Genomic DNA, 25,800 nt, shown 5'->3' on the forward strand with positions numbered 1-25,800 from the left:
GAAGCAGAGCCCTTAATCAGAAGAAGTAGATCTGACTTCTCTCCCCTCACTCCCACAAAGCAGGGAGCCTGTAGCCAGCAGGTCTCTCTGAAAATAAAGTCTTTTCAGAGAAACTCAGGAGAGCTCCCCTAGTGTGTGTCCAGTCTCTTCTGGGCACAGAACCTAACTGAGGTCTGGAGGAGGGGCATAGAGGGAGGAGCCAGTTCACACCCATTCAAAGTCTTATGGTGTGCCCATGTCTCCTGCGGATCCCGTCTATACCCCATGGTCCTTTTGGAGTCCCCAGCATCCTCTAGGACGTAAGAGAAAACAATTATACTTTATGTCACACCACTGAGTATAGTGTATTTGTTACCTAGCAGACTGCAAAGTAGTCAGCCATCCAGACTTTTTTCAAACTTCAAAATAAAACTCCAAAACATAAAAAACTTTGGGGCATATGTATTAACCTGGAGAAGGCATAAGGAAGTGATAAACCAGTGATATGTGCAAGGTGATAAAGGCACCAGCCAATCAGATGCTAACTGTTAATTTACATGTTGGAGCTGATTGGCTGGTGCCTTTATCACCTTGCACATATCACTGGTTTATCACTTCCTTATGCCTTCTCCAGGTTAATACATCTGCCCCATAATGTTGTAGCACCATATTTGGAATATGTCCTTAAAGCAAAATTGTTCATACAGTAATTCATCTTTTGTGACAAAATGTCTCAGGTGTAGCAGACACATTTTAAGCATGTAATTCAACAGTCCACGAACTCTGTCTTATGCAATGTGTATATATCTATACTAATTAATAAATGGATCCAATATCATCCACTTTTACCTCTTTCTATGTTATTACCAGTCTTGTCTTATTACGGTTTTGTTCCTAATTGTAAAGCGCAACAGAATATACTGGTGCTATACCTGTATAGGTAACTGTTAATAAAACATAGGACCTTCTCAATTGTATAGGGCTGAGAAATGATCATTTCACGAGCACTGACATTATGAAATATCCCAGGCAACATAAAGTAGTGTTACCTGCTGTTTCAGCATGGTGCCACAACCTGCCCGATTTAAAAATGAGAAAATGTGCCCTGCCCCTACGATGGCGGCCCGCTGAAACAGTCTGCCCTCTGCCCTCCCCACCTGCAAACCAGTGTCCCGCTTGTGAGAAAAGTTGCTGTTTAGTGATCAGACAGTGAATAGATGCCATGCGCATGCAGTGAGAAGGAATCTCCGTTAAGTGCTGAACAAGGCCCCTACAGTGAAGAACAGGGGGCGTATTACATGGTCACACCCCCTCCCTGAGTGGTCACACCCCTTTTCAGGAGGGCACGAAAGTGCCTTCAATGCATGCAGACTAGAGGTGGCCCCTAATAAAAAGGTATGTAATGAAATATGAAGGATTATTAGAAAAGTAACTCGGCACAGTAGAGTATTACTCACCTTGGTTGATGTCTACAGGGACTTCTTCTTCCTTCATTTTTACACTAATCTCTGCTTCCTCAACTTCAGATTTAATATGAACATTCAGTCCTCCAGGGCTAACCTCCTATACAACATACAAAACAAAGATGTATAAATTCCACTAAAGAACCCAAAAGAAAAAACAAACAAATATCTGCACACATGCCGTTTACTGATGATCTGAGTTGAGTTCCATCATAAAAAAATAAAAATTATATATATGTATATATATATTGTATGGTATCAGTCAAACTAAAAGTATTCCAGATGTAATCTCAGAAGATATTCATGATGTTTGGATACCATAGTTCTCAGCGATGTGTGATACACAGAGGGGTTGTATATTTTTCCTCTGAGTTATATACTGGGAGACATGTGATACGCAGAGTGGTTGTTTAATACTCTCCTCAGAATTATATACTGGGAGACATGTGATCCGCAGAGTGGTTGTATATTACTCTCCTCTGAGTTATATACAGGTTGAGTCTCCCTTATCCAAAATGCTTGGGACCAGAGGTATTTTGGATATGGGATTTTTCCGTATTTTGGAATAATTGCATACCATAATCAAATATCATGGTGATGGGACCTAAATCTAAGCACAGAATGCATTTATGTTACATATACACCTTATACACACAGCCTGAAGGTCATTTTAACCAATATTTTTTATAACTTTGTGCATTAAACAAAGTGTGTCTACATTCACACAATTCATTTATGTTTCATATACACCTTATACACACAGCCTGAAGGTCATTTAATACAATATTTTTAATAACTCTGTGTATTAAACAAAGTTTGTGTACATTGAGCCATCAAAAAACAAAGGTTTCACTATCTCACTCTCACTCAAAATAGTCTGTATTTCGGAATATTCCGTATTTCGGAATATTTGGATATGGGATACTCAACCTGTACTGGGAGACATGTGATCCGCAGAGTGGTTGTATATTATTCTCCTCAGAGTTATATACTGGGAGACATGCAGTACGCAGAGTGGTTGTATATTACTCTCCACGGAGTTATATACTGAGAGACATGTGATCCGCAGAGTGGTTGTATAATACTCTCCTCTGAGCTATATATTGGGAGACATGTGATCCGCAGAGTGGTTGTATATTACTCTCCACGGAGTTATATACTGGGAGACATGTGATCCGCAGAGTGGTTGTATAATACTCTCCTCTGAGCTATATATTGGGAGACATGTGATCCGCAGAGTGGTTGTATATCACTCTCCTCTGAGTTATATACTGGGAGACATGTGATCCGCAGAGTGGTTGTATATTATTCTCCTCAGAGTTATATACTGGGAGACATGCAGTACGCAGAGTGGTTGTATATTACTCTCCACGGAGTTATATACTGGGAGACATGTGATCCGCAGAGTGGTTGTATATTACTCTCCTCTGAGTTATATACTGGGAGACATGTGATCCGCAGAGTGGTTGTATATTATTCTCCTCAGAGTTATATACTGGGAGACATGCAGTACGCAGAGTGGTTGTATATTACTCTCCACGGAGTTATATACTGGGAAACATGTGATCCGCAGAGTGGTTGTATAATACTCTCCTCTGAGCTATATATTGGGAGACATGTGATCCGCAGAGTGGTTGTATATTACTCTCCACGGAGTTATATACTGGGAGACATGTGATCCGCAGAGTGGTTGTATAATACTCTCCTCTGAGCTATATATTGGGAGACATGTGATCCGCAGAGTGGTTGTATATCACTCTCCTCTGAGTTATATACTGGGAGACATGTGATCCGCAGAGTGGTTGTATATTATTCTCCTCAGAGTTATATACTGGGAGACATGCAGTACGCAGAGTGGTTGTATATTACTCTCCACGGAGTTATATACTGGGAGACATGTGATCCGCAGAGTGGTTGTATATTACTCTCCTCTGAGTTATATACTGGGAGACATGTGATCCGCAGAGTGGTTGTATATTATTCTCCTCAGAGTTATATACTGGGAGACATGCAGTACGCAGAGTGGTTGTATATTACTCTCCACGGAGTTATATACTGGGAAACATGTGATCCGCAGAGTGGTTGTATAATACTCTCCTCTGAGCTATATATTGGGAGACATGTGATCCGCAGAGTGGTTGTATATTACTCTCCACGGAGTTATATACTGGGAGACATGTGATCCGCAGAGTGGTTGTATAATACTCTCCTCTGAGCTATATATTGGGAGACATGTGATCCGCAGAGTGGTTGTATATCACTCTCCTCTGAGCTATATATTGGGAGACATGTGATCCGCAGAGTGGTTGTATATTACTCTCCTCTGAGTTATATACTGGGAGACACGTGATCCGCAGAGTGGTTGTATATTACTCTCCTCTGAGCTATATATTGGGAGACATGTGATCCGCAGAGTGGTTGTATATAACACTCCTCGGAGTTATATTCTGGGAAACATGTGATCCGCAGAGTGGTTGTATAATATTCTCCTCTGAGTTATATATTGGGAGACATGTGATCCGCAGAGTGGTTGTATATCACTCTCCTCTGAGCTATATATTGGGAGACATGTGATCCGCAGAGTGGTTGAATATAACACTCTTTGGAGTTATATTCTGGGAAACATGTGATCCGCAGAGTGGTTGTATAATATTCTCCTCTGAGTTATATACTGGGAGACATGTAGTATGCAGAGTGGTTTTATATTACTCTCCACGGAGTTATATACTGGGAGACACGTGAACCGCAGAGTGGTTGTATATTACTCTCCTCTGAGTTATATACTGGGAGACATGTGATCCTCTCCTCGTAGTTCTATACTGCGAGACATCTGATCCGCAGATTGGTTGTATATTACTCTCCTCGGAGTTACTGTATATACTGGGAGACATGTGATCCGCAGAGTGGTTGTATAATACTCTCTATTACTCTCCTAAAGGGGGGTACACATGGAGAGATCCGTGCTTAAAATCTAAGCAATCTTGCTAGATTGCTTAGATTTTAAGCACGGATCTGGCGTGTGTATGCCCTCCAGCGATAGTGATGCGCGGCCCCGCGCATCGCTATCGCCGATGCTAGGTTGAGCTGCATGCAGGCTCAATCTAGCGGGTCGCTCACTTCACCGTTGTGTGAAGTGAGCGGCCCCCCGTCGGCTTTCCCCCTCGCTCAGCACATCGCGCTGTGCTGAGCGGGGTGAGAGATGTGTGCTGAGCGGTCTGTGTTAAGATCGCTCAGCACACATCTCTCCCGTGAGTACCCCCCTTTAGAGTCATATACTGAGAGACAAATCATAAGCAGAGCAGTTGTATCTTACACACTGTTTTGTCCTCAATGTAATATACAAAACAATAGTTTTAACGCATGGGGATTTATTTACTAATATTCGTGTTTTTGCTGTTTTGAAGGGTGTTTGATCTCGAATGGTATCGGGTGCATTTTACTGCAACTTTTTTAATCCTGATACGGTCATTCACTAAGCTGCCGAGTTTTGCACATTCGTTTTTTCCGATGTCGATGTGATTCGTAATATCAGGCAGTGTTTTACGGGAGTGATGAGTAAAACACTGCCTGACAAAACACAAGGAATCCCGGCCGGATCTGTGAGATCCGTGCAGGGCTTCATTGTGTACCTTAAAGAGTTCATTAAAGTCTTAAAAAAGTTAGAAAAAATTGCGTGGGGTCCCCCCTCCTAAGCATAACCAGCCTCGGGCTCTTTGAGCCGGTCCTGGTTGAAAAAATATGGGGGAAAAAATGACAGGGGTTCCCCCATATTTAATCAACCAGCACCGGGCTCTGCGCCTGGTCCTGGTTCCAAAAATACGGGGGACAAAAAGCGTAGGGGTCCCCCGTATTTTTGAAACCAGCACCGGGCTCCACTAGCTGGGGAGATAATGCCACAGCCGGGGGACACTTTGATATCGGTCCCTGCGGCCGTGCCATTAAAACCCCAACTAGTCACCCCTGGCCGGGGTACCCTGGAGGAGTGTGGACCCCTTCAATCAAGGGGTCCCCCCCCCTCCAGCCACCCAAGGGCCAGGGGTGAAGCCCGAGGCTGTCCCCCCCATCCAAGGGCGGCGGATGGGGGGCTGATAGCCTTGTTTACAAAATGTGAATATTGTTTTTAGTAGCAGTACTACAAGTCCCAGCAAGCCTCACCCGCAAGCTGGTACTTGGAGAACCACAAGTACCAGCATGCGGTGGAAAACCGGGCCCGCTGGTACCTGTAGTACTACTACTAAAAAAATACCCCAATAAAAACAGGACACACACACCGTGACAGTACAACTTTATTACATACATGCACACCAACATACACACATACTTACCTATGTTCCCACGAGGCTCGGTCCTCTTCTCCATGTAGAATCCTAGGGGTACCTGTGAAAAAAATTATACTCACATAATCCAGTGTACCTTCTGTTCTTTGTATAATACACGTACTTGGCAAAATAATAAAACGGAAACCCGACCACGCACTGAAAGGGGCCCCATGTTTACACATGGGACCCCTTTCCCCGACTGCCAGGACCCCCCCTGACTCGTGTCAGGGGGGAACTTTGCGGTCAGCGGTTGACCGAAAGTAACCTCAACGCTGACCGCAAAGTTCCTACCATTGGCTACAATGGAGCGCATAGGCGCTACATTGTATCTGTGCCGTGTGCTGCCTGACAGACACTACAGGAGCACACAGCCAATCAGGAGAGTGCCACGACATGGCGCTCCCTGATTGGCTGAAGGGACCCTCTTTGACACGAGTCAGGGGGGGTCCTGGCAGTCGGGGAAAGGGGTCCCATGTGTAAACATGGGGCCCTTTTCAGTGCGTGGTCGGGTTTCCGTTTTATTATTTTGCCAAGTACGTGGATTATACAAAGAACAGAAGGTACACTGGATTATGTGAGTATAATTTTTTTCACAGGTACCCCTAGGATTCTACATGGAGAAGAGGACCGAGCCTCGTGGGAACATAGGTAAGTATGTGTGTATGTTGGTGTGCATGTATGTAATAAAGTTGTACTGTCACGGTGTGTGTGTCCTGTTTTTATTGGGGTATTTTTTTAGTAGTAGTACTACAGGTACCAGCGGGCCCGGTTTTCCACCGCATGCTGGTACTTGTGGTTCTCCAAGTACCAGCTTGCGGGGGAGGCTTGCTGGGACTTGTACTACTGCTACTAAAAACAATATTCACATTTTGTAAACAAGGCTATCAGCCCCCCATCCGCCGCCCTTGGATGGGGGGGGACAGCCTCGGGCTTTACCCCTGGCCCTTGGGTGGCTGGAGGGGGGGACCCCTTGATTGAAGGGGTCCCCACTCCTCCAGGGTACCCCGGCCAGGGGTGACTAGTTGGGGTTTTAATAATACGGCCGCAGGGACCGATATCAAAGTGTCCCCCGGCTGTGGCATTATCTCCCCAGCTAGTGGACCCCGGTGCTGGTTTCAAAAATACGGGGGACCCCTACGCTTTTTGTCCCCCCGTATTTTTGGAACCAGGACCAGGTGCAGAGCCTGGTGCTGGCTGATTAAATATGGGGGAACCCCTGTCATTTCCCTCCCCACCATATTTTTGCAACCAGGACCGGCTCAAAGAGCCCGAGGCTAGTTATGCTTAGGAGGGGGGACCCCACGCAATTTTTTATTCAGATTTTACACTAAATAGACCCTTTCCCATAGATAACCATGCACAGATCTCACTGATCCGTGCATGGTTATCCAAACTCGACTGGAAAAAGCAGGTCTATTTTATTGCTGCTTTTTTTAACGAATCGAAAAAAAACAGACCCGCACTTGAGCACTCAGAAACTAACACCCAAATACGAATGAATAGTGAATGCCTGTATTCTATGAAATAACAGCCGATTTTGACCGATGGTCTATTCATTCGTATTTCTGAACGTTGTCATTCAAACCATTACGAATAGTCCAAACACTGCCGAGATTGGTGCTTAGTGAATTCCCGGACTGGGACTTAGAAAAAAAAACACAAATCGGCCAAACTCGGATTTTTAGTAAATACTGGCCATGGTGTTTTTTTTAGTGATGAGCGGATTCGGTTTTACTCGGTTTTACTCGGTTCTCAAAACCGAATCTTATTGGCTATCCAAAACACGTGACATCAGTGAGTCAATAAGATTCGGTTTTGAGAACCGAGTAAAACCGAGTAAAACTGAATCCGCTCATCACTAGTTTTTATACCTCTCACAGCAAACTATATAAAGTGGAAACAGATGTCTTATGGAATTACTGAGTAGTTTTCTATACATTAGGACTTCACAACAGACATTCATGTTAACATACAGATGCGCTGTCCAATACCAATATCTCTCCAATTTCTAACGTAAAATAAAACCCCTCACATGATAGAGGGGCCCAATTGCCATGGCTATGGATTCATGAAGGGCTAGAGAGCAGAGAGTCTACAGCCTCCTGCTAATAGGAGGAGGCAGCCATATGCAACATCTTGTCACTCACATGTGGTGTACTGCACTGCTGGATGTCACATGAAATAATGTGAAACTACTAGAGAGCAGTATGAGCCAGGGCTGCTCCACAGGGTGCGGACATATGCAAAGATATGAAGGGAGCCAAAATTATTTGGCCAAGGCTTGTGCCCAAACCCTCTTGTGTCCGAGAACCCCTGTAAAGTGGACTGTGACTGGCTGCAGCAAGTGACCCATCTCGTGGCAGTGAATCCAGTATCTGGCACGTATTTCTATGACAAACACTGAATCTTTCACTGGAACCCTGACATTCAGCTTACCACAACATTATCTTTTTGGTCATCAACATCTTCCATTTTGCAATCCTTTAAATAAACAATCCTAGGCTGTTTCCTTGGCTCATTTCTGGATCCATCTGCACAAAACACAACAGTGACTTTGAGAACTTTGGAGACTGATAAAGCACCAGCCAATCAGCTCCTAACTGCCATATTATGGGCTATAACTTTTCCTGCTTTGCCTCTTTACCAAGGCAAAGCAGAAAGCACTAAAGACAAGATGTATGAACATCTCGGATGCCAGAGTGGGAGGGGGTGAACACTCTCCCCTCCGGTGATTCCTGTGAGCAACGCAAGATCTCATGTGCAGCCCGGCGTGGCTGTCCCTGCTGTGGTGATGGGGTAACGACAACTGCAGCTGTCAAAATTGATAGCTGCAGGCGTTGGAAAGGTCAGTACCACTGACCGTTCATACATTCCACAGCATATCAGCGCTATCTTGTAGATAACATCGCTGATAACGACAGATGCAAGTATCGTCCCCGGCATTTAGTGGTAATTACTGATATCTCACATGGGGGAGCGGCGGTATCAGCGTACATAATGTGTGCCCATACTACTTCTTCCCCATACCCCAGTGTTTGAAAAATCAGTTGGTTGGTACTATGGGCCTAATTCAGACCTGATCGCAGCAGCAACATTTTTTTCTAATGGGCAAAACCATGTGCACTGCAGGTGGGGCAGATATAACATGTGCAGAGAGAGTTAGATTTGGGTGGGGTGTGTTCAAATTGAAATCTAAATTGCAGTGTAAAAAAAAAGCAGCCAGTATTTACTCTGCACAGAAACAATATAACCCACCCAAATCTACCTCTCTCTGCAAATGTTATATCTGCCCCCCCTGCAGCGCACATGGTTTTGCCCATTAGAGAAAGATTTTGCTTTTGCGATCAGGTCTGAATTAGGCCCTTTATCTCTGTCCTAGGCTTAGTACATAGACCGACACTTAGCTCAAAACTGCTGATTTACACGAAAAGGCAGCATGTACTGTATATGGGTATATGTCCACTCATACTGTTTAGCCTGTTGTCACAGGTAAAATTATAGTGATAAGAGATCTTACAGCACAACTAAGCAGGAGATTCAAACTCCTGGCTCAGTAGGTGTGTCCTGCATGCTACACCTTATTGGATAGGGCTTATATCCAATCAGCTGTTGCATACAATACACACACCCTTGACAATGGCTCTTTCTGTTCAGTCTATGGGGGAGTAAAGTACCAACCAATCTTTGCATTAAACATCTGCTGTATTAGCATAGTTAATGGTTTTAAGCCTGACACGGAACAAAACATAGTTGAAAAGGATTTAAGCAGGGCTTCTATAATGGCGGGTATACACTGGACTGATGTCTGGCTGATTTGCCATTTCGTAACGGTTAATCGGATACATCGCACAGCTACACGGTCAACCGGACGTTCATCGCAAGCAACCTGTTATATAAATGAAGGGCAGAACAGCGATCATTCCGTCTTTCATTAAATCTCTTCAGTGTGTACCGGCAATCAGGCTCAAGGGGAGTCGTCCCTTAAACTGGCCCGACTGCCAGTCGCTCCATTATGTACCTGGCTTTAGTGGGTGCAGGAAAAGGGAACATTCCAGACCCACAGAAAACTTTTCTAAGGGCCACAACACCAAAAAGGATTTGTGCATCAGAATCACAGATTACAATGTTATGTTTACATAGATGCTAAAACAATTTCACTTACGTCCTAGTGGATACTGGGGTTCTGTACTTTAGCACCATGGGGTATAGATCGGGTCCACTGGAGCCTGGCACTTTAAAACCTTTTGTGTATGTGTGTGCTGACTCCTCCCCTCTATGCCCCGCCTACCAGACTCCGTTTAGAAAAATGTGCCCAAGGAGCCGCGTGCATTTCTCTGGAGCTCCAGAGAGTTTCCTTTGTTTTTATTTGAGTTTATTATTTTCAGGTAGATCTGGGGGTATATTTACTAAGCTCCCGATTTTGACCGAGATGGTGTTTTTTCTTCAAAGTGTCATCTCGGGAATTACTAAACTCAAATCACGGCAGTGATGAGGGCATTCGTATTTTTGTTGAAGTCAAAGAAAAAAATTACGAATGAATACACCATCGGTCAAATACGCCTGTTATTTGGTAGAACTCGGTAATTTACTAAAATTTGTATTTCACAAACACTGCCGGCAATAGCCAAACACTGCCGTGAATAAATACAAATCGTAAAAAAATAAGATTTTACTCACCGGTAAATCTATTTCTCGTAGTCCGTAGTGGATGCTGGGACTCCGTAAGGACCATGGGGAATAGCGGCTCCGCAGGAGACTGGGCACAACTAAAGAAAGCTTTAGGACTACCTGGTGTGCACTGGCTCCTCCCACTATGACCCTCCTCCAGACCTCAGTTAGGATACTGTGCCCGGAAGAGCTGACACAATAAGGAAGGATTTTGAATCCCGGGTAAGACTCATACCAGCCACACCAATCACACCGTATAACTCGTGATACTATACCCAGTTAACAGTATGAAATATAACTGAGCCTCTCAACAGATGGCTCAACAATAACCTATTAGTTAGGCAATAACTATAAACAAGTATTGCAGACAATCCGCACTTGGGATGGGCGCCCAGCATCCACTACGGACTACGAGAAATAGATTTAACGGTGAGTAAAATCTTATTTTCTCTGACGTCCTAAGTGGATGCTGGGACTCCGTAAGGACCATGGGGATTATACCAAAGCTCCCAAACGGGCGGGAGAGTGCGGATGACTCTGCAGCACCGAATGAGCAAACTCTAGGTCCTCCTCAGCCAGGGTATCAAACTTGTAGACTCTTGCAAAAATGTTTGATTAGCTCGGCAAATTTGTAAAGCCGAGACCCCTCGGGCAGCCGCCCAAGAAGAGCCCACTTTCCTCGTGGAATGGGCTTTTACAGATTTAGGGTGCGGCAGTCCAGCCGCAGAATGTGCAAGTTGAATCGTGCTACAGATCCAGCGAGCAATAGTCTGCTAAGAAGCAGGAACACCCAGCGTGTTGGGTGCATACAGGATAAATAGCGAGTCAGTTTTCCTGACTCCAGCCGTCCTGGAAACATATACTTTTCAGGGCCCTGACTACGTCCAGTAACTTGGAATCCTCCAAGTCCCAAGTAGCCGCAGGCACCACAATAGGTTGGTTCACATGAAAAACTGATACCACCTTAGGAAGGAATTGGGAACGAGTCCTCAATTCCGCCTTATCCATATAAAATACATGACCACTTTCCACGTGAGGTATTGTAGCTCCACGGATTTAAGTGGCTCAACCCAATGCGACTTCAGGAAATCCAACACCACGTTGAGATCCCACGGTGCCACTGGAGGCACAAACGGGGGCTGACTATGCAGCACTCCGTTAACAAAAGTCTGAACTTCAGGCAGTGAAGCCAGTTCTATTTTTGGAAGAAAATCGATAGAGCCGAAATCTGGACCTTAATGGAACCCAATTTTAGGCCCGTAGTCACCTCTGACTGTAGGAAGTGCAGAAATCGACCTAGCTGAAATTCCTCCTTTGGGGCCTTCCTGGCCTAACAGCACGCAACATATTTCCGCCATATGCGGTGATAATGGTTTGCGTTCACTTCTTTCCTAGCTTTAATTAGCGTAGGGATAACTTCCTCCGGAATGCCCTTTTCCTTCAGGATCCGGCGTTCAACCGCCATGCCGTCAAACGCAGCCGCGGTACGTCTTGGAACAGACAGGACCCCTGCTGCAGCAGGTCCTGTCTGAGCGGCAGAGGCCATGGGTCCTCCGAGATCATTTCTTGGAGTTCTGGGTACCAAGCTCTTCTTGGCCAATCCGGAACAATGAGTATAGTTCTTACTCCTCTCCTTCTTATCATTCTCATTACCCTGGGTAAGAGAGGCAGAGAAGGGAACACATACACCGACTGGTACACCCACGGTGTTACCAGAGCATCCACAGCTATCGCCGGAGGGTCCCTTGACCTGGCGCAATATCTTTGTAGCTTTTTGTTGAGGCGGGACGCCATCATGTCCACCTGTGGCCTTTCCCAACGGTGTACAATCATTTGGAAGACTTCTGGATGAAGTCCCCACTCTCCCGGGTGGAGGTCGTGTCTGCTGAGAAAGTCTGCTTCTCAGTTGTCCACTCCGGGAATGAACACTGCTGACAGTGCTAACACATGATTTTCCGCCCATCGGAGAATCCTTGTGGCTTCTGCCATTGCCATCCTGCTTCTTGTGCCGCCCTGTCGGTTTACATGAGCGACCGCCGTGATGTTGTCTGACTGGATCAGCACCGGCCGGTGTTGAAGCAGGGGTCTAGCCTGACTTAGGGCATTGTAAATGGCCCTTAGTTCCAGAATATTAATGTGTAGGGAAGTCTCCTGACTTTTCCATAGGCCTTGGAAGTTTCTTCCCTGTGTGACTGCCCCCCAGCCTCGAAGGCTGGCATTCGTGGTCACCAGGACCCAGTCCTGTATGCCGAATCTGCGGCCCCCTAGAAGATGAGCACTCTGCAGCCACCACAACAGCGACACCCTGGCCCTTGGAGACAGGGTTATCCGCCGATGCATCTGAAGATGCGACCCGGACCACTTGTCCAACAGATCCCACTGGAAGATCCTTGCATGGGACCTGGAGAATGGAATTTCTTCGTAAGAAGCTACCATCTTTCCCAGGGCTCGCGTGCATTGATGCACCGACACCTGTATTTGTATTAGGAGGTCTCTGTCTAGAGACGACAACTCCTTGGACTTCTCCTCCGGGAGAAACCCTTTTTATCCTGTTCTGTGTCCAGAATCATACCCAGGAACAGTAGACGCATCGTAGGAACCAGCTGCGACTTTGGAATATTCAGAATCCAGCCGTGCTGTTGTAGCACTTCCCGAGATAGTGCTACTCCGACGAACAACTGCTCCCTGGACCTCGCCTTTATAAGGAGATCGTCCAAGTACGGGATAATTATTTCGGCCATTACCTTGGTAAATACCCTCGGTGCTGGGGACAGACCAACGGCAACGTCTGGAATTGGTAATGACAATCCTGTACCACAATTTTGAGGTACTCCTGGTGAAGAGGGTAAATAGGGACATGCAGGTAAGCATCCTTGATGTCCAGTGATACCATGAAATTCTCCAGGCTTGCAATAATCGCCCTGAGCGATTCCATTTTGAACTTGAACCTTCGTATATAAGTGTTCAAGGTTTTCAATTTTAGAATGGGTCTCACCGAACCGTCTGGTTTCGGTACCACAACATTTTGGAATAGTAACCCCGGCCTTGTTGAAGGAGGGGTACCTTGATTTCACCTGCTGGAAGTACAGCTTGTGAATTGCCGCCAGTACTACCTTTCTCCGAGGGCAGCAGGCAAGGCTGATGTGAGGAACGGCGAGGGGGAGTCGCCTCGAACTCCAGCCTGTATCCCTGTGATACTACTTGCAGAACCTAGGGATCCACCTGTGGGCAAGCCCCCTGGTCCCTGAAGTTCCCGAGACGCGCCCCCACCGCACCTGTCTCCACCTGTGGAGCCCCAGCGTCATGCGGTGGACTCAGAGGAAGCGGGGGAAGATTTTTGATCCTGGGAACTGGCTGTCTGGTGCAGCTTTTTCCTTCTTCCCTTGTCTCTGTGCAGAAAGGAAGCGCCTTTGACCCGCTTGCTTTTCTGAAGCCGAAAAGACTGTACCTGAAAATACGGTGCTTTCTTAGGCTGTGAGGAAACCTGAGGTAAAATGTTTTCTTCCCAGCTGTTGCTGTGGATACGAGGTCCCAGAGACCATCCCCAAACAATTCCTCACCCTTATAAGGCAGAATCTCCATGTGCCTTTTAAAGGCATCACCACCTGTCCACTGCCGGGTCTCTAATACCCTCCTGGCAGAATGGACATTGCATTAATTCTGGATGCCAGCCGGCAAATATCCCTCTGTGCATCCCTCATATATAAGACGACGTCTTTAATATGCTCTATGTTAGCAAAATATTATCCCTGTCTAGGGTATTAATATTATCTGACAGGGTATCAGACCACGCTGCAGCAGCACTATTTATGCTGAGGCAATTGCAGGTCTCAGTATAGAACCTGAGTGTGTATATACAGACTTCAGGATAGCCTCCTGCTTTTTATCAGCAGGCTCCTTCAAGGTGGCCGTATCCTAAGACGGCAGTGCCACCTTTTTTGACAAACGTGTGAGCGCCTTATCCACCCTAGGGGATATCTCCCCACGTGACCTATCCTCTGGCGGGAAAGGGTACGCCATCAGTAACTTTTTAGAAATTACCAGTTTCTTATCGGGGAAACCCACGCTTCTTTACACACTTCATTCACTCATCTGATGGGGGAACAAAACACTGGCTGCTTTTTCTCCCCAAAAATAAAACCCCTTTTATGTGGTACTTGGGTTCATGTCAGAAATGTGTAACACATTTTTCATTGCCGAGATCATGTAACGGATGTTCCTAGTGGATTGTGTATATATATCTCAACCTCGTCGACACTGGAGTCCGACTCCGTGTCGACATCTGTGTCTGCCATCTGAGGTAACGGGCGTTTTTTGAGCCCCTGATGGCCTTTGAGACGCCTGGGCAGGCGCGGGCTGAGAAGCCGGCTGTCCCACAGCTGTTACGTCATCCAGCCTTTTATGTAAAGAGTTGACATTGTCGGTTAATACCTTCCACCTATCCATCCACTCTGGTGTCGGCCCCACAGGGGGCGACATCCCATTTATCGGCCTCTGCTCCGCCTCCACGTAACCTTCCTCATCCAACATGTCGACACAGCCGTACCGACACACCGCACACACACAGGGAATGCTCTGACTGAGGACAGGACCCCACAAAGTCCTTTGGGGAGACAGAGAGAGAGTATGCCAGCACACACCAGAGCGCTATATAATGCAGGGATTAACACTATAACTGAGTGATTTTTCCCCCAATAGCTGCTCATATACACATATTGCGCCTAAATTTAGTGCCCCCCCTCTCTTTTTAACCCTTTGAGCCTGAAAACTACAGGGGAGAGCCTGGGGAGCTATCTTCCAGCTGCACTGTGAAGAAAAAATGGCGCCAGTGTGCTGAGGGAGATAGCCCCGCCCCTTTTTCGGCGGACTTTTCTCCCGCTTTTTTCATGGATTCTGGCAGGGGTAATTTATCACATATATAGCCAAGGTGTCTTATATTGCCCTCAGGGCGCCCCCCCAGCGCCCTGCACCCATCAGTGACCGGAGTGTGAGGTGTGCATGAGAAGCAATGGCGCACAGCTGCAGTGCTGTGCGCTACCTTGTTGAAGACAGAAGTCTTCTGCCGCCGATTTTCCGGAACACTTCTTGCTTCTGGCTCTGTAAGGGGGCCGGCGGCGCGGCTCCGGGACCGAACACCAAGGTCGGGTCCTGCGGTCGATCCCTCTGGAGCTAATGGTGTCCAGTAGCCTAAGAAGCCCAAACTACCACCAGTTAGGTAGGTTCGCTTCTTCTCCCCTTAGTCCCTCGCTGCAGTGAGTCTGTTGCCAGCAGATCTCACTGTAAAATAAAAAACCTAAAATATACTTTCTTTCTAGGAGCTCAGGAGAGCCCCTAGTGTGCATCCAGCTCAGCCGGGCACAAGATTCTAACTGAGGTCTGTAGGAGGGTCATAGTGGGAGGAGCCAGTGCACACCAGGTAGTCCTAAAGCTTTCTTTAGTTGTGCCCAGTCTCCTGCGGAGCCGCTATTCCCCATGGTCCTTACGGAGTCCCAGCATCCACTTAGGACGTCAGAGAAAAAGCAGTTTTCAAATAGACCTGCTTTTTTTACCGTGTTCTGATAGGCATGCACGGATCCGTGAGATCCGTGCATGTTTATCAGTGGAAAGGGGTGGGAAAGTGTTAAATGTAAGAAAAATAAATGCGTGGGGTCCCCCCTCCTAAGCAAAACCAGCCTCGGGCTCTTTGAGCCAGTCCTGGTTGTCAAAATGTGGGGGGAAAAATGACAGGGGTTCCCCCATATTTCATCAACACCTGGTCCTGGTTCCAAAAATACGGGGGACAAAAAGCGTAGGGGTCCCCCGTATTTTTTGAACCAGCACCGGGCTCCACTAGCCAGGTACATAATGCCAGAGCCGGGGGACACTTTTATTGTGGTCCTGGCGGCCCTGGCATTACATCCCCAACTAGTCACCCCTGGCCGGGGTACCCTGGAGAAGTGGGAACCCCTTAAATCAAGGGGTCCCCCCCCTCCAGCCACCCAAGGGCCAGGGGTGAAGCCCGAGGCTGTCCCCCCCATCCAAGGGCGGCGGATGGGGGGCTGATAGCCAAGTGTAAAAAAGCAGAATATTGTTTTTAGTAGCAGTACTACAAGTCCCAGCAAACCTCCCCCGCAAGCTGGTACTTGGAGAACCACAAGTACCAGCATGCGGTGGAAAACCGGGCCCGCTGGTACCTGTAGTACTACTACTAAAAAAATACCCAACAAAAAACAGGACACACACAACGTGACAGTAAAAGTTTATTACATACATGCACACCTACATACACACTTACCTATGTTCACACGAGGGTCGGTCCACTTCTCCATGTAGAATCCTCGGGGTACCTGTTGAAAAAATTATACTCACATAATCCAGTGTATCTTCTGTTCTTTGTATAATCCACGTACTTGGCAAAAAAACAAACCGGAAACCCGACCACGCACTGAAAGGGGTCCCATGTTTACACATGGGACCCCTTTCCCCGACTGCCAGGACCCCCCTTGACTCCTGTCAAAGAGGGTCCCTTCAGCCAATCAGGGAGCGCCACGTCGTGGCACTCTCCTGATTGGCTGTGCGCTCCTGTAGTGTGATTGAGGCTGCACACGGCAGAGATACAATGTTGCGCCTATGCACTCCATTGTATCCAATGGTGGGAACTTTGCGGTCAGCTGTGAGGTTACTTTCGGTGAACCGCTGACCGCAAAGTTCCCACCATTGGATACAATGGAGCGCCTATGCGCTACATTGTATCTTCAGTGCGTAGCCTCAATCACACTACAGGAGCGCTCCCTGATTGGCTGAAGGGACCCTCTTTGACAGGAGTCAGGGGGGGTCCTGGCAGTCGGGGAAAGGGGTCCCATGTGTAAACATGGGACCCCTTTCAGTGCGTGGTCGGGTTTCCGGTTTGTTTTTTTGCCAAGTACAAGGATTATACAAAGAACAGAAGATACACTGGATTATGTGAGTATAATTTTTTCAACAGGTACCCCGAGGATTCTACATGGAGAAGAGGACCGAGCCTCGTGTGAACATAGGTAAGTATGTATGTATGTATGTGTGCATGTATGTAATAAACTTTTACTGTCACGGTGTGTGTGTCCTGTTTTTGTTGGGTATTTTTTTAGTAGTAGTACTACAGGTACCAGCGGGCCCGGTTTTCCACCGCATGCTGGTACTTATGGTTCTCCAAGTACCAGCTTGCGGGGGAGGCTTGCTGGGACTTGTAGTACTGCTACTAAAAACAATATTCTGCTTTTTTACACTTGGCTATCAGCCCCCCATTCGCAGCCCTTGGATGGGGGGGACAGCCTCGGGCTTCACCCCTGGCCCTTGGGTGGCTGGAGGGGGGGGAGCCCTTGATTTAAGGGGTTCCCACTCCTCCAGGGTACCCCGGCCAGCGGTGACTAGTTGGGGATGTAATGCCAGGGCCGCCAGGACCACAATAAAAGTGTCCCCCGGCTCTGGCATTATGTACCTGGCTAGTGGAGCCCGGTGCTGGTTCAAAAAATACAGGGGGACCCCTACGCTTTTTGTCCCCCGTATTGTTTGCACCAGGACCAGGCGCAGAGCCCGGTGCTGGTTGATGAAATATGGGGGAACCCCTGTCATTTTCCCCCCCATATTTTGACAACCAGGACCGGCTCAAAGAGCCCGCGGCTGGTTTTGCTTAGGAGGGGGGACCCCACGCATTTTTATTTTTAACACTTACCGTATTTGCCGGCGTATAAGACGACTTTTTACCCCTGAAAAACATGCCTCCAAGCGGGGGGTCGTCTTATACGCCGGGGGTCGTCTTATACGCCGGGCGGGAAGTCGCGAAACAGGGGCGTGGCCTATCATAAGGGGGCGTTTTCAGCAATCCAGGGGGTTAAGAAGGTGATGTTGGCTGCCCACCCCACTTCCCCCGTGAAGTGCCTCTATCTGTACGGTGAGTGTACGGCTGCCGGCGGGTGAAGCTGTGTGAAGTCCGGCTCCTACACAGGGACAGGAGCCAGGTGATGCACGTATTGTTACAGTGCAGCACCCGGCTCATGTCACTGAGCAGGAGCAGACATTCAGCAGTGACAGGCGGTGCATAAGAAGGGGGGGGGGGGGACTGCGGCTTAGGCAGGGGGGACAGCGGCAGCACTGCAGGGAAGCTGCAGGTGAGGGGGGCTTACAACTTTATGTGGTGGGTTAATACTGGTACTACAGGTACCTTGGATTCAAGGGCAGACCAGACAGCTGCTAGTGACAGGGAGACGGCAGGGACCAATCCAATCAGGCTTTGTATACAGCCAACAGCCAACCACAGTACTGCACCATTGTACAGTACAGTATAGCATAGCAAAATGTCCATTTACGTTTTATTTGGTGTGTGGAAGGTGTGCGGAAGAGGGGGTAGTCTTATATGGCGAGTACATAACAAACTCTATATTTTGAGTGGAAATGTTGGGGGGTCGTCTTATACGCCCAGTCGTCTTATACGCCGGCAAATACGGTAATTTTTTTTACGAAAGGTGCACAATGAAGCCCTGCACGGATCTCACAGATCCGGCCGAGCTTCATTGTGTTAATGTCGGCAGTGTTTTACTATTCACTCCCGTAAAACACTGCCAAAAAATACGAATGACATCGACATCGGAAAACACGAAAATGCAGAATACGACAGCATAGTAAATTAGTCGTAATAAATACAAAAAGCTGCAATTTCACACATTCGATGTCATTCGTGTTTGAACTTTAACCTCATTCTGAAAATTACGAATTTTAGTAAATATACCCCCTGGTTGGCAACCAGGCTACCTGCTTCGTGAGACTTAGAGAGGGGACTGAACCAACCTCCTGAGGGTTAATGGTTCGTAATCCCAGCTGACAGGACACTGAGCTCCTGAGGTACTGATCACACATCGTTAGTATGCGTGCCCACTCAAGCAGCTAGCCGCCACCCTCTAACAGATGCCGAAGTTACAAGGTGCGGTGAGTGTTAAGACCGGGGTCCCGGTTAGCGGGTCCCCGGTGCAGTTCTGGTGGCAAATCACGCGGGGGACCAGAGCTGCGGTGCCCGCCGTGGACAAACTGGCTCTGGGCTGATGCCCCTCAGTGCTCATCGTCACAAAAGGCTTTGTGTGTACTGTATTGCATATTCTGATGTTTTAGTAACATGGACTGTATAATTTATTGATTAGGGACCGTGCGCCATTACTGGGGGCGGGGCTTCCCGGAGCGGGACCTGAGGCGGGAAGGCGCCATTTCCTGCTGCTGTGGATCATCAAGCTGCATTGATGCTGCTGCTCCAGAGACCCACGCTGCTACAGGACTCTGTGCTGGAACCAGGGGGTCATAGAAAGTGGGGAGCACGCTAGCGCCGCTGCACTACTGTCAGGTCATAGACTTAGTTACACATTGTACTCCTGTGTTTTTGTGTGCTGGTGTCCACTCCTCAGTGTCACTCTAAGGGGCTCTCTAGGGTCTGTGTTTAGGTGTTGGTTAGTGGGCTGTGCTGTTTTACAGTTGTGTAGGATGTCTGTGGACATGGTAATCTGTGCTGCTTGTAACTCAACCCCGTCTTCAGCGGGATCACTCCTGTGTGAGCGATGTTCCTTATCTCCACAAGGACACAGTTCACAGGCACCTGACTGGCTAGATAGTTTTAAAAGCAAGATTCAGAATGTAAATTCAGAATTAGCTGCAGCAAAAAAGGAGAGACAGGTGTTAAGACACTATTGATTGTGTGGCCAAAGCAGCAGATACCAAGAAGGCTTCTCAACCCCCTCTGTTGGTTTCACATAAACGCTCACTGCCACAGGTGCTCCAGTCTAATTCTGATTCTGATCAGCCTGATGTGAATGATGATGATATGGATGAGGACAGCTCTGTCCCCTGGGGTGGAGGCTCTAATTTTTGCTGTAAGGGAAGTCCTTCACATACTGGATCAGGAAGCAGTACCAGATGAGGAGTTGCACTTTAATGCTAGACCAAAGACCTCAGTAACTTTTCCTGTATCTAAATAATTAAACTCCCTGGCCAGGGAGGCTTGGTTAAACCCGGATAATAAATGTAAAGTTCCTCAGAGGTTTTTAATTACCTTTCCCCTCCCAGCTGGGGACAGAAAGGTATGGGAAAAAACCCCGTCAGTCGATACATCTGTATCCAGACTGTCTAAGTCAGGCATGTTCAAACTGCGGCCCACCAGCTGTTGAGAAACTACACATCCCAGTATGCCCTGACACAGCTTTAGCATTCTCTGACAGCAAAACTGTGTCAGGGCATGCTGGGATATGTCGTTTCACAACAGCTGGAGGGTCACAGTTTGGACATGCCTGGTCTAAGTAATTGTTACTGCCGGTGCCAGGGGTTATATCCCTAAGAGTCGGCTGACCGAAAAATTGAGACCACGCTCAAGGCAATATATATACGGCAGCAGGCGCAGCACCCCACAATTCTTTGTGGATGGATTTCCAGGGCGGTAGTCAAGTGGTCTGATACTGTTATTGATGGTTTTGACTCTCTACCCCGGGATGAGGTCATTACTCTGCTGCAACATATACAGGATGCTGCAAATTTTATGACCGATGCTATTAAAGAGTTGTGTAAGATAAATGGTTGCACTACTGCTATGGCTGTTTCGGCGCGCAGAGCTATGTGGTTACGTCAATGGTCGGCAGACGCTGATTCCAAAAGAGGTGTTGAAAATCTTCCCTTTACAGGTGATGCCTTGTTTGGAGACAAATTAAATAAATGGATCTCCCAGGCAACGGCGGGTAAGTCTACCTATCTGCCGTCGGCTGCACCATCTGCTAGACGTTCTTACACAGGACCCTCCTTGCAGTCTTTTCGTGTGGCAATGTTCAGAGGAAGGGGCCAAGGGGTCTCCACCACTCCCAGATGATCTTGTGGTAAGTCCTGTAAACCTGCAACTGCTGTCTCTATGGACCAGACCACCGGATCCACTGCTGCTAAGCCTTCCGCGTGACGGTTGGCCCAAGCAGCAAGGCAATTTTCAGGTAGGTGCTCGCCTTCACCACTTTGCCCACATGCGGGCGAAGTCCTGCCGGGATCCTTGGGTGAGGGACCTCATTTCCCAGGGATACAGGCTGGAATTTCAATCACATCCTCCTCACAGATTTTTCAAATCGGGCTTACCAGTTTTGCCCACAGCAAAAGTTACCTTGCAAGAGGCCATTCAAAAACTTTTGCGGACAGGGGTGGTGGGCCCAGTAACTCCTCCTTTACACAACAGGGGTATTTACTCCAGTCTTTTTGTTGTTCCAAAACAAGACGGTTTGGTGCGACCCATCTTGAACATGAAGTCTCTGAACCCGTATCTGCGAGTGTTCAAATTCAAGATGGAATCCCTAAGGGCAGTGGTTAAGGCTATGTTCAGGGAGTGTCTATTGCACAGCATCGATCTGACGACTCGCCTGCTTATGGATCATGGGTGGATCCTAAATTTCCAGAAATCTCACCTGGAACCGACCCAACGTCTTCAGTTCCTGGGAATGATATTGGATACGGTGTCTCAGAAGGTATTTCTTCAGATGAACAAGACCTTGGCTATCCAAGCTATGGTCCGCTCAGTGCTCCGTCCTCGCAAGGTATCGGTACATCTTTGTATACGCTTGTTGGGCAGGATGGTAGCTGCTTACGAGGCTCTCCAATACGGCAGATTTCATGCCCGGCCATTTCAGCTGGATCTGCTGGACAAATGGTCAGAGTCTCACTTTCACATGCATCAGGAAGTGACCTTATCTCCGAAAGCCCGAATTTCTCTATTATGCTGGATACAAATTCCTCACCTGGTAGAAGGCAGAAATTTCAATATCCACTGGTGGTTTCTACTAACGACGGATGCCAGCTTCTGGGGTGGGGGGGCTGTGACCCAAGGGACCCAGTTCGAGGGGATATGGTCGAGTCAGGAATCTGCTCTGCCGATAAACATCCTGGAACTCGGGGCAAGTTACAATGCTCTTCTGCAAGTTTCCCATCTCCTGAGGGATCAGGTGATCCAGGTTCAATCGGACAACGCCACGGCGGTGGCGTACATAAACCGACAAGGGGGAAAAAGAAGCAGAGCAGTGATGCGAGAAGTGTCAAGAATACTCGTCTGTGCGGAGGACAAAGCAGGGGCCATCTCAGCCATATTCATTCCAGGAGTGGACAACTGGGAAGCGGACTTTCTCAGCAGGCACGACCTCCATCCGGGAAAATGGGGCCTACATCCCCAGGTGTTTCAACAGTTAATTCACCAGTGGGGCTGTCCATAGATAGACCTGATGGCTTCTCGTCTCAACAAGAAGCCATGCCGTTACTTTTCCAGGGATCCGCAGGCTGTAACAGTGGATTCGCTGACGACACCGTGGACGAACCAGTTTGTGTACCTGCTCCCTCCTCTACCACTAATCCCAAGGGTTCTAAAAAGACTAAGAAGGGAAAGCGTTCAAGCAATTCTAATTGCCCTGGATTGGCCTCAACGGGCTTGGTACTCAGACCTCCTAACCATGGCTCTGGAGGATCCTTGGCATCTGCCACTTCGAAGGGATCTTCTTCAGCAAGGTCCGTTCATCTATCCAGACTTACAGCGGCTACGTTTGACGGCTTGGAAGTTGAGAGGGAGATTCTAGCAAGGAAAGGTCTTCCCTGCAGGGTTATCTCCACTATGGTTCAGGCCAGCTAGATAGTTATGTAAAAACACTATCATCGTATCTGGAAAAAGTATGTTTCCTAGTGTGAAAGTAGAAAGGTTTATCCCATGGAAGATGGTGATGTTGTTAGTATTGGCGTCTGCCAGACGTGTCTCCGAATTGGGGGTCTTATCCTGTAAGAGCCCTTATTGGATATTTCATGAAGACAGGGCGGAATTTAGGAACTGTCCTCAGTTTTTGCCGAAAGTAGTGCCAGCTTTTCATGTGAATCAACTCATTGTGGTTCAAGTGTTGTCTGACACTTCCGTTGGTCCTGTGTAGGTTTTAAAATGCCAGGTTCCAGTGGACCTGATCTATACCCCATGGTACTAAAGTACAGAACCCCAGTATACACTACGGACTAGGAGAAAAGGAATTACTGATAGGTATTAAATTCCTATTATTTACCTGTGTCGTTATCGATAGGGATTTCCTCCTCCTCTTCTTTCTTAAACCGCTGGTTCTGAGCCTTCATGACACACACAATACAATTAGTACCAAATAAATAGTAATCTGTGTTTTTGTTCTTTTTAAATACAGAGCAGTTGTTTCTAAGCCAGTCTGCAGGCCTTACTAAGGTGGTATATAAACAATTACTACATGTCACCTTCTTCTTCATTCCGCATAATTCATATAACAACCTCATGAGGCTTTCAGGTAAGACTAAGGTGTGACTGACCATTCCAGTATAATAAGCAATAAAAATGGCATTTACCTGATAATCACCCTCCTCTTCTGCACAGTCAGAAGTGGAAGAACTTTCCCATGTATTTATCTTAGTGGATTCACCTACAGGAAACACGCTGATTGAATACCTTGTTTTGTATGCTTTCTGTACATATAAGTGATCTGACTGACCATTTACTTCATGATCACCCACACTTGCCCCAGTCATCTGTTATTCCTGACTATCATCTCAGGAGTTAACACGCTCACAGTCTGTACAGACAGAAACTTTCCTCTTACCCAGTGATGCGAGGGGCCGGTGATTCTCCATCATGGTTTCTGCAAACGGATCCTCATACCCTTCTAAATTCTTCCACTTCTCAAAGGAACAATCGACAGGGACATCCTGACACCTAAGAGGATACTAACACACAACAAGACAACCATCAGTAATAGGAAATAACTATTCTCCATGTAGAAGGATCATCTTATTATACTGCGACATTAAAGTAAATAGCTTTCTTTAAAACACTGTACACTGCTCAAAAAAATAAAGGGAACACTAAAAATAACACATCCTAGATCTGAATGAATGAAATATTCTTATGAAATACTTTGTTCTTTACATAGTTGAATGTGCTGACAACAAAATCACACAAAAATTATCAATGGAAATCAAATTTATTAACCCATGGAGGTCTGGATTTGGAGTCACACTCAAAATTAAAGTGGAAAAACACACTATAGGCTGATCCAACTTTGATGTAATGTCCTTAAAACAAGTCAAAATGAGGCTAAGTAGTTTGTGTGGCCTCCACGTGCCTGTATGACCTCCCTACAACGCCTGGGCATGCTCCTGATGAGGTGGCGGATGGTCTCCTGAGGGCTCTCCTCCCAGACCTGGACTAAAGCATCCGCCAACTGCTGGTGGATGGAGCGAGACATGATGTCCCAGATGTGCTCAATTGGATTCAGGTCTGGGGAATGGGCAGGCCAGTCCATAGCATCAATGCCTTCGTCTTGCAGGAACCGCTGACATACTCCAGCCACATGAGGTCTAGCATTGTCTTGCATTAGGAGGAACCCAGGGCCAACCGCACCAGCATATGGTCTCACAAGGGGTCTGAGGATCTCATCTCGGTACCTAATGGCAGTCAGGCTACCTCTGGCGAGCACATGGAGGGCTGTGCGGCCCCCCAAAGAAATGCCACCCCACACCATTCCTGACCCACTGCCAAACCGGTCATGCTGGAGGATGTTGCAGGCAGCAGAACGTTCTCCTTGGCGTCTCAAGACTCTGTCACGTCTGTCACATGTGCTCAGTGAGAACCTGCTTTCATCTGTGAAGAGCACAGGGCGCCAGTGGCGAATTTGCCAATCTTGGTGTTCTCTGGCAAATGCCAAACGTCCTGCACGGCGTTGGGCTGTAAGCACATCCCTATATATTTCCTTTGTCCTGCACGGTGTTGGGCTGGAAGCACATCCCCTACCTGTGGACGTCGGGTCCTCATACCACCCCCATGTAGTATGTTTCTGATCGTTTGAGTAGACACATGCACATTTGTGGCTTGCTGGAGGTCATTTTGCAGGGCTCTGGCAGTGCTCCTCCTGTTCCTCCTTGCACAAAGGCGGAGGTAGCGGTCCTGCTGCTGGGTTGTTGCCCTCCTACGGCCTCCTCCACGTCTCCTGATGTACTGGCCTGTCTCCTGGTAGCGCCTCCATGCTCTGGACACTACGCTGACAGACACAGCAAACCTTCTTGCCACAGCTCGCACTGATGTGCCATCCTGGATGAGCTGCACTACCTGAGCCACTTGTGTGGGTTGTAGACTCCGTCTCATGCTACCACTAGAGTTAAGCACCGCCAGCTTTCAAAAGTGCGCAAAACATCAGCCAGAAAGCATAGGAAGTGGTCTGTGGTCACCACCTGCAGAACAACTCCTTTATTGGGGGTGTCTTACTAATTGCCTATAATTTCCACCTGTTGACTATTCCATTTGCACAACAGCATGTGAAATTGATTGTCAATCAGTATTGCTTCCTAAGTGGACAGTATGATTT

At 47.5% G+C, this 25,800-nt stretch overlaps 1 protein-coding gene across 4 annotated transcripts in view; it reads right to left on the reverse strand.

The window, feature by feature from the left end:
- The window catches only part of LOC135054887 (zinc finger protein 12-like), a 108,453-nt gene that overhangs the window by 20,940 nt on the left and 61,713 nt on the right, over window positions 1-25,800 (reverse strand). For all 4 annotated transcript variants that reach the window (XM_063958339.1, XM_063958336.1, XM_063958338.1 and 1 more), the window contains 5 exons: window positions 24,040-24,163; window positions 23,789-23,862; window positions 23,482-23,542; window positions 8,198-8,292; window positions 1,437-1,542 (listed from right to left, as the gene is read on the reverse strand). In XM_063958339.1, coding sequence (XP_063814409.1) covers window positions 1,437-1,542; window positions 8,198-8,292; window positions 23,482-23,542; window positions 23,789-23,862; window positions 24,040-24,073 — 370 coding nt within the window. In that variant the 5' untranslated portion in view covers window positions 24,074-24,163. The remainder of the gene's footprint in view (window positions 1-1,436; window positions 1,543-8,197; window positions 8,293-23,481; window positions 23,543-23,788; window positions 23,863-24,039; window positions 24,164-25,800) is intronic.

Source organism: Pseudophryne corroboree, chromosome 3, assembly GCF_028390025.1.
Source record: "Pseudophryne corroboree isolate aPseCor3 chromosome 3, aPseCor3.hap2, whole genome shotgun sequence".
Classification (NCBI taxonomy): domain Eukaryota; kingdom Metazoa; phylum Chordata; class Amphibia; order Anura; family Myobatrachidae; genus Pseudophryne; species Pseudophryne corroboree.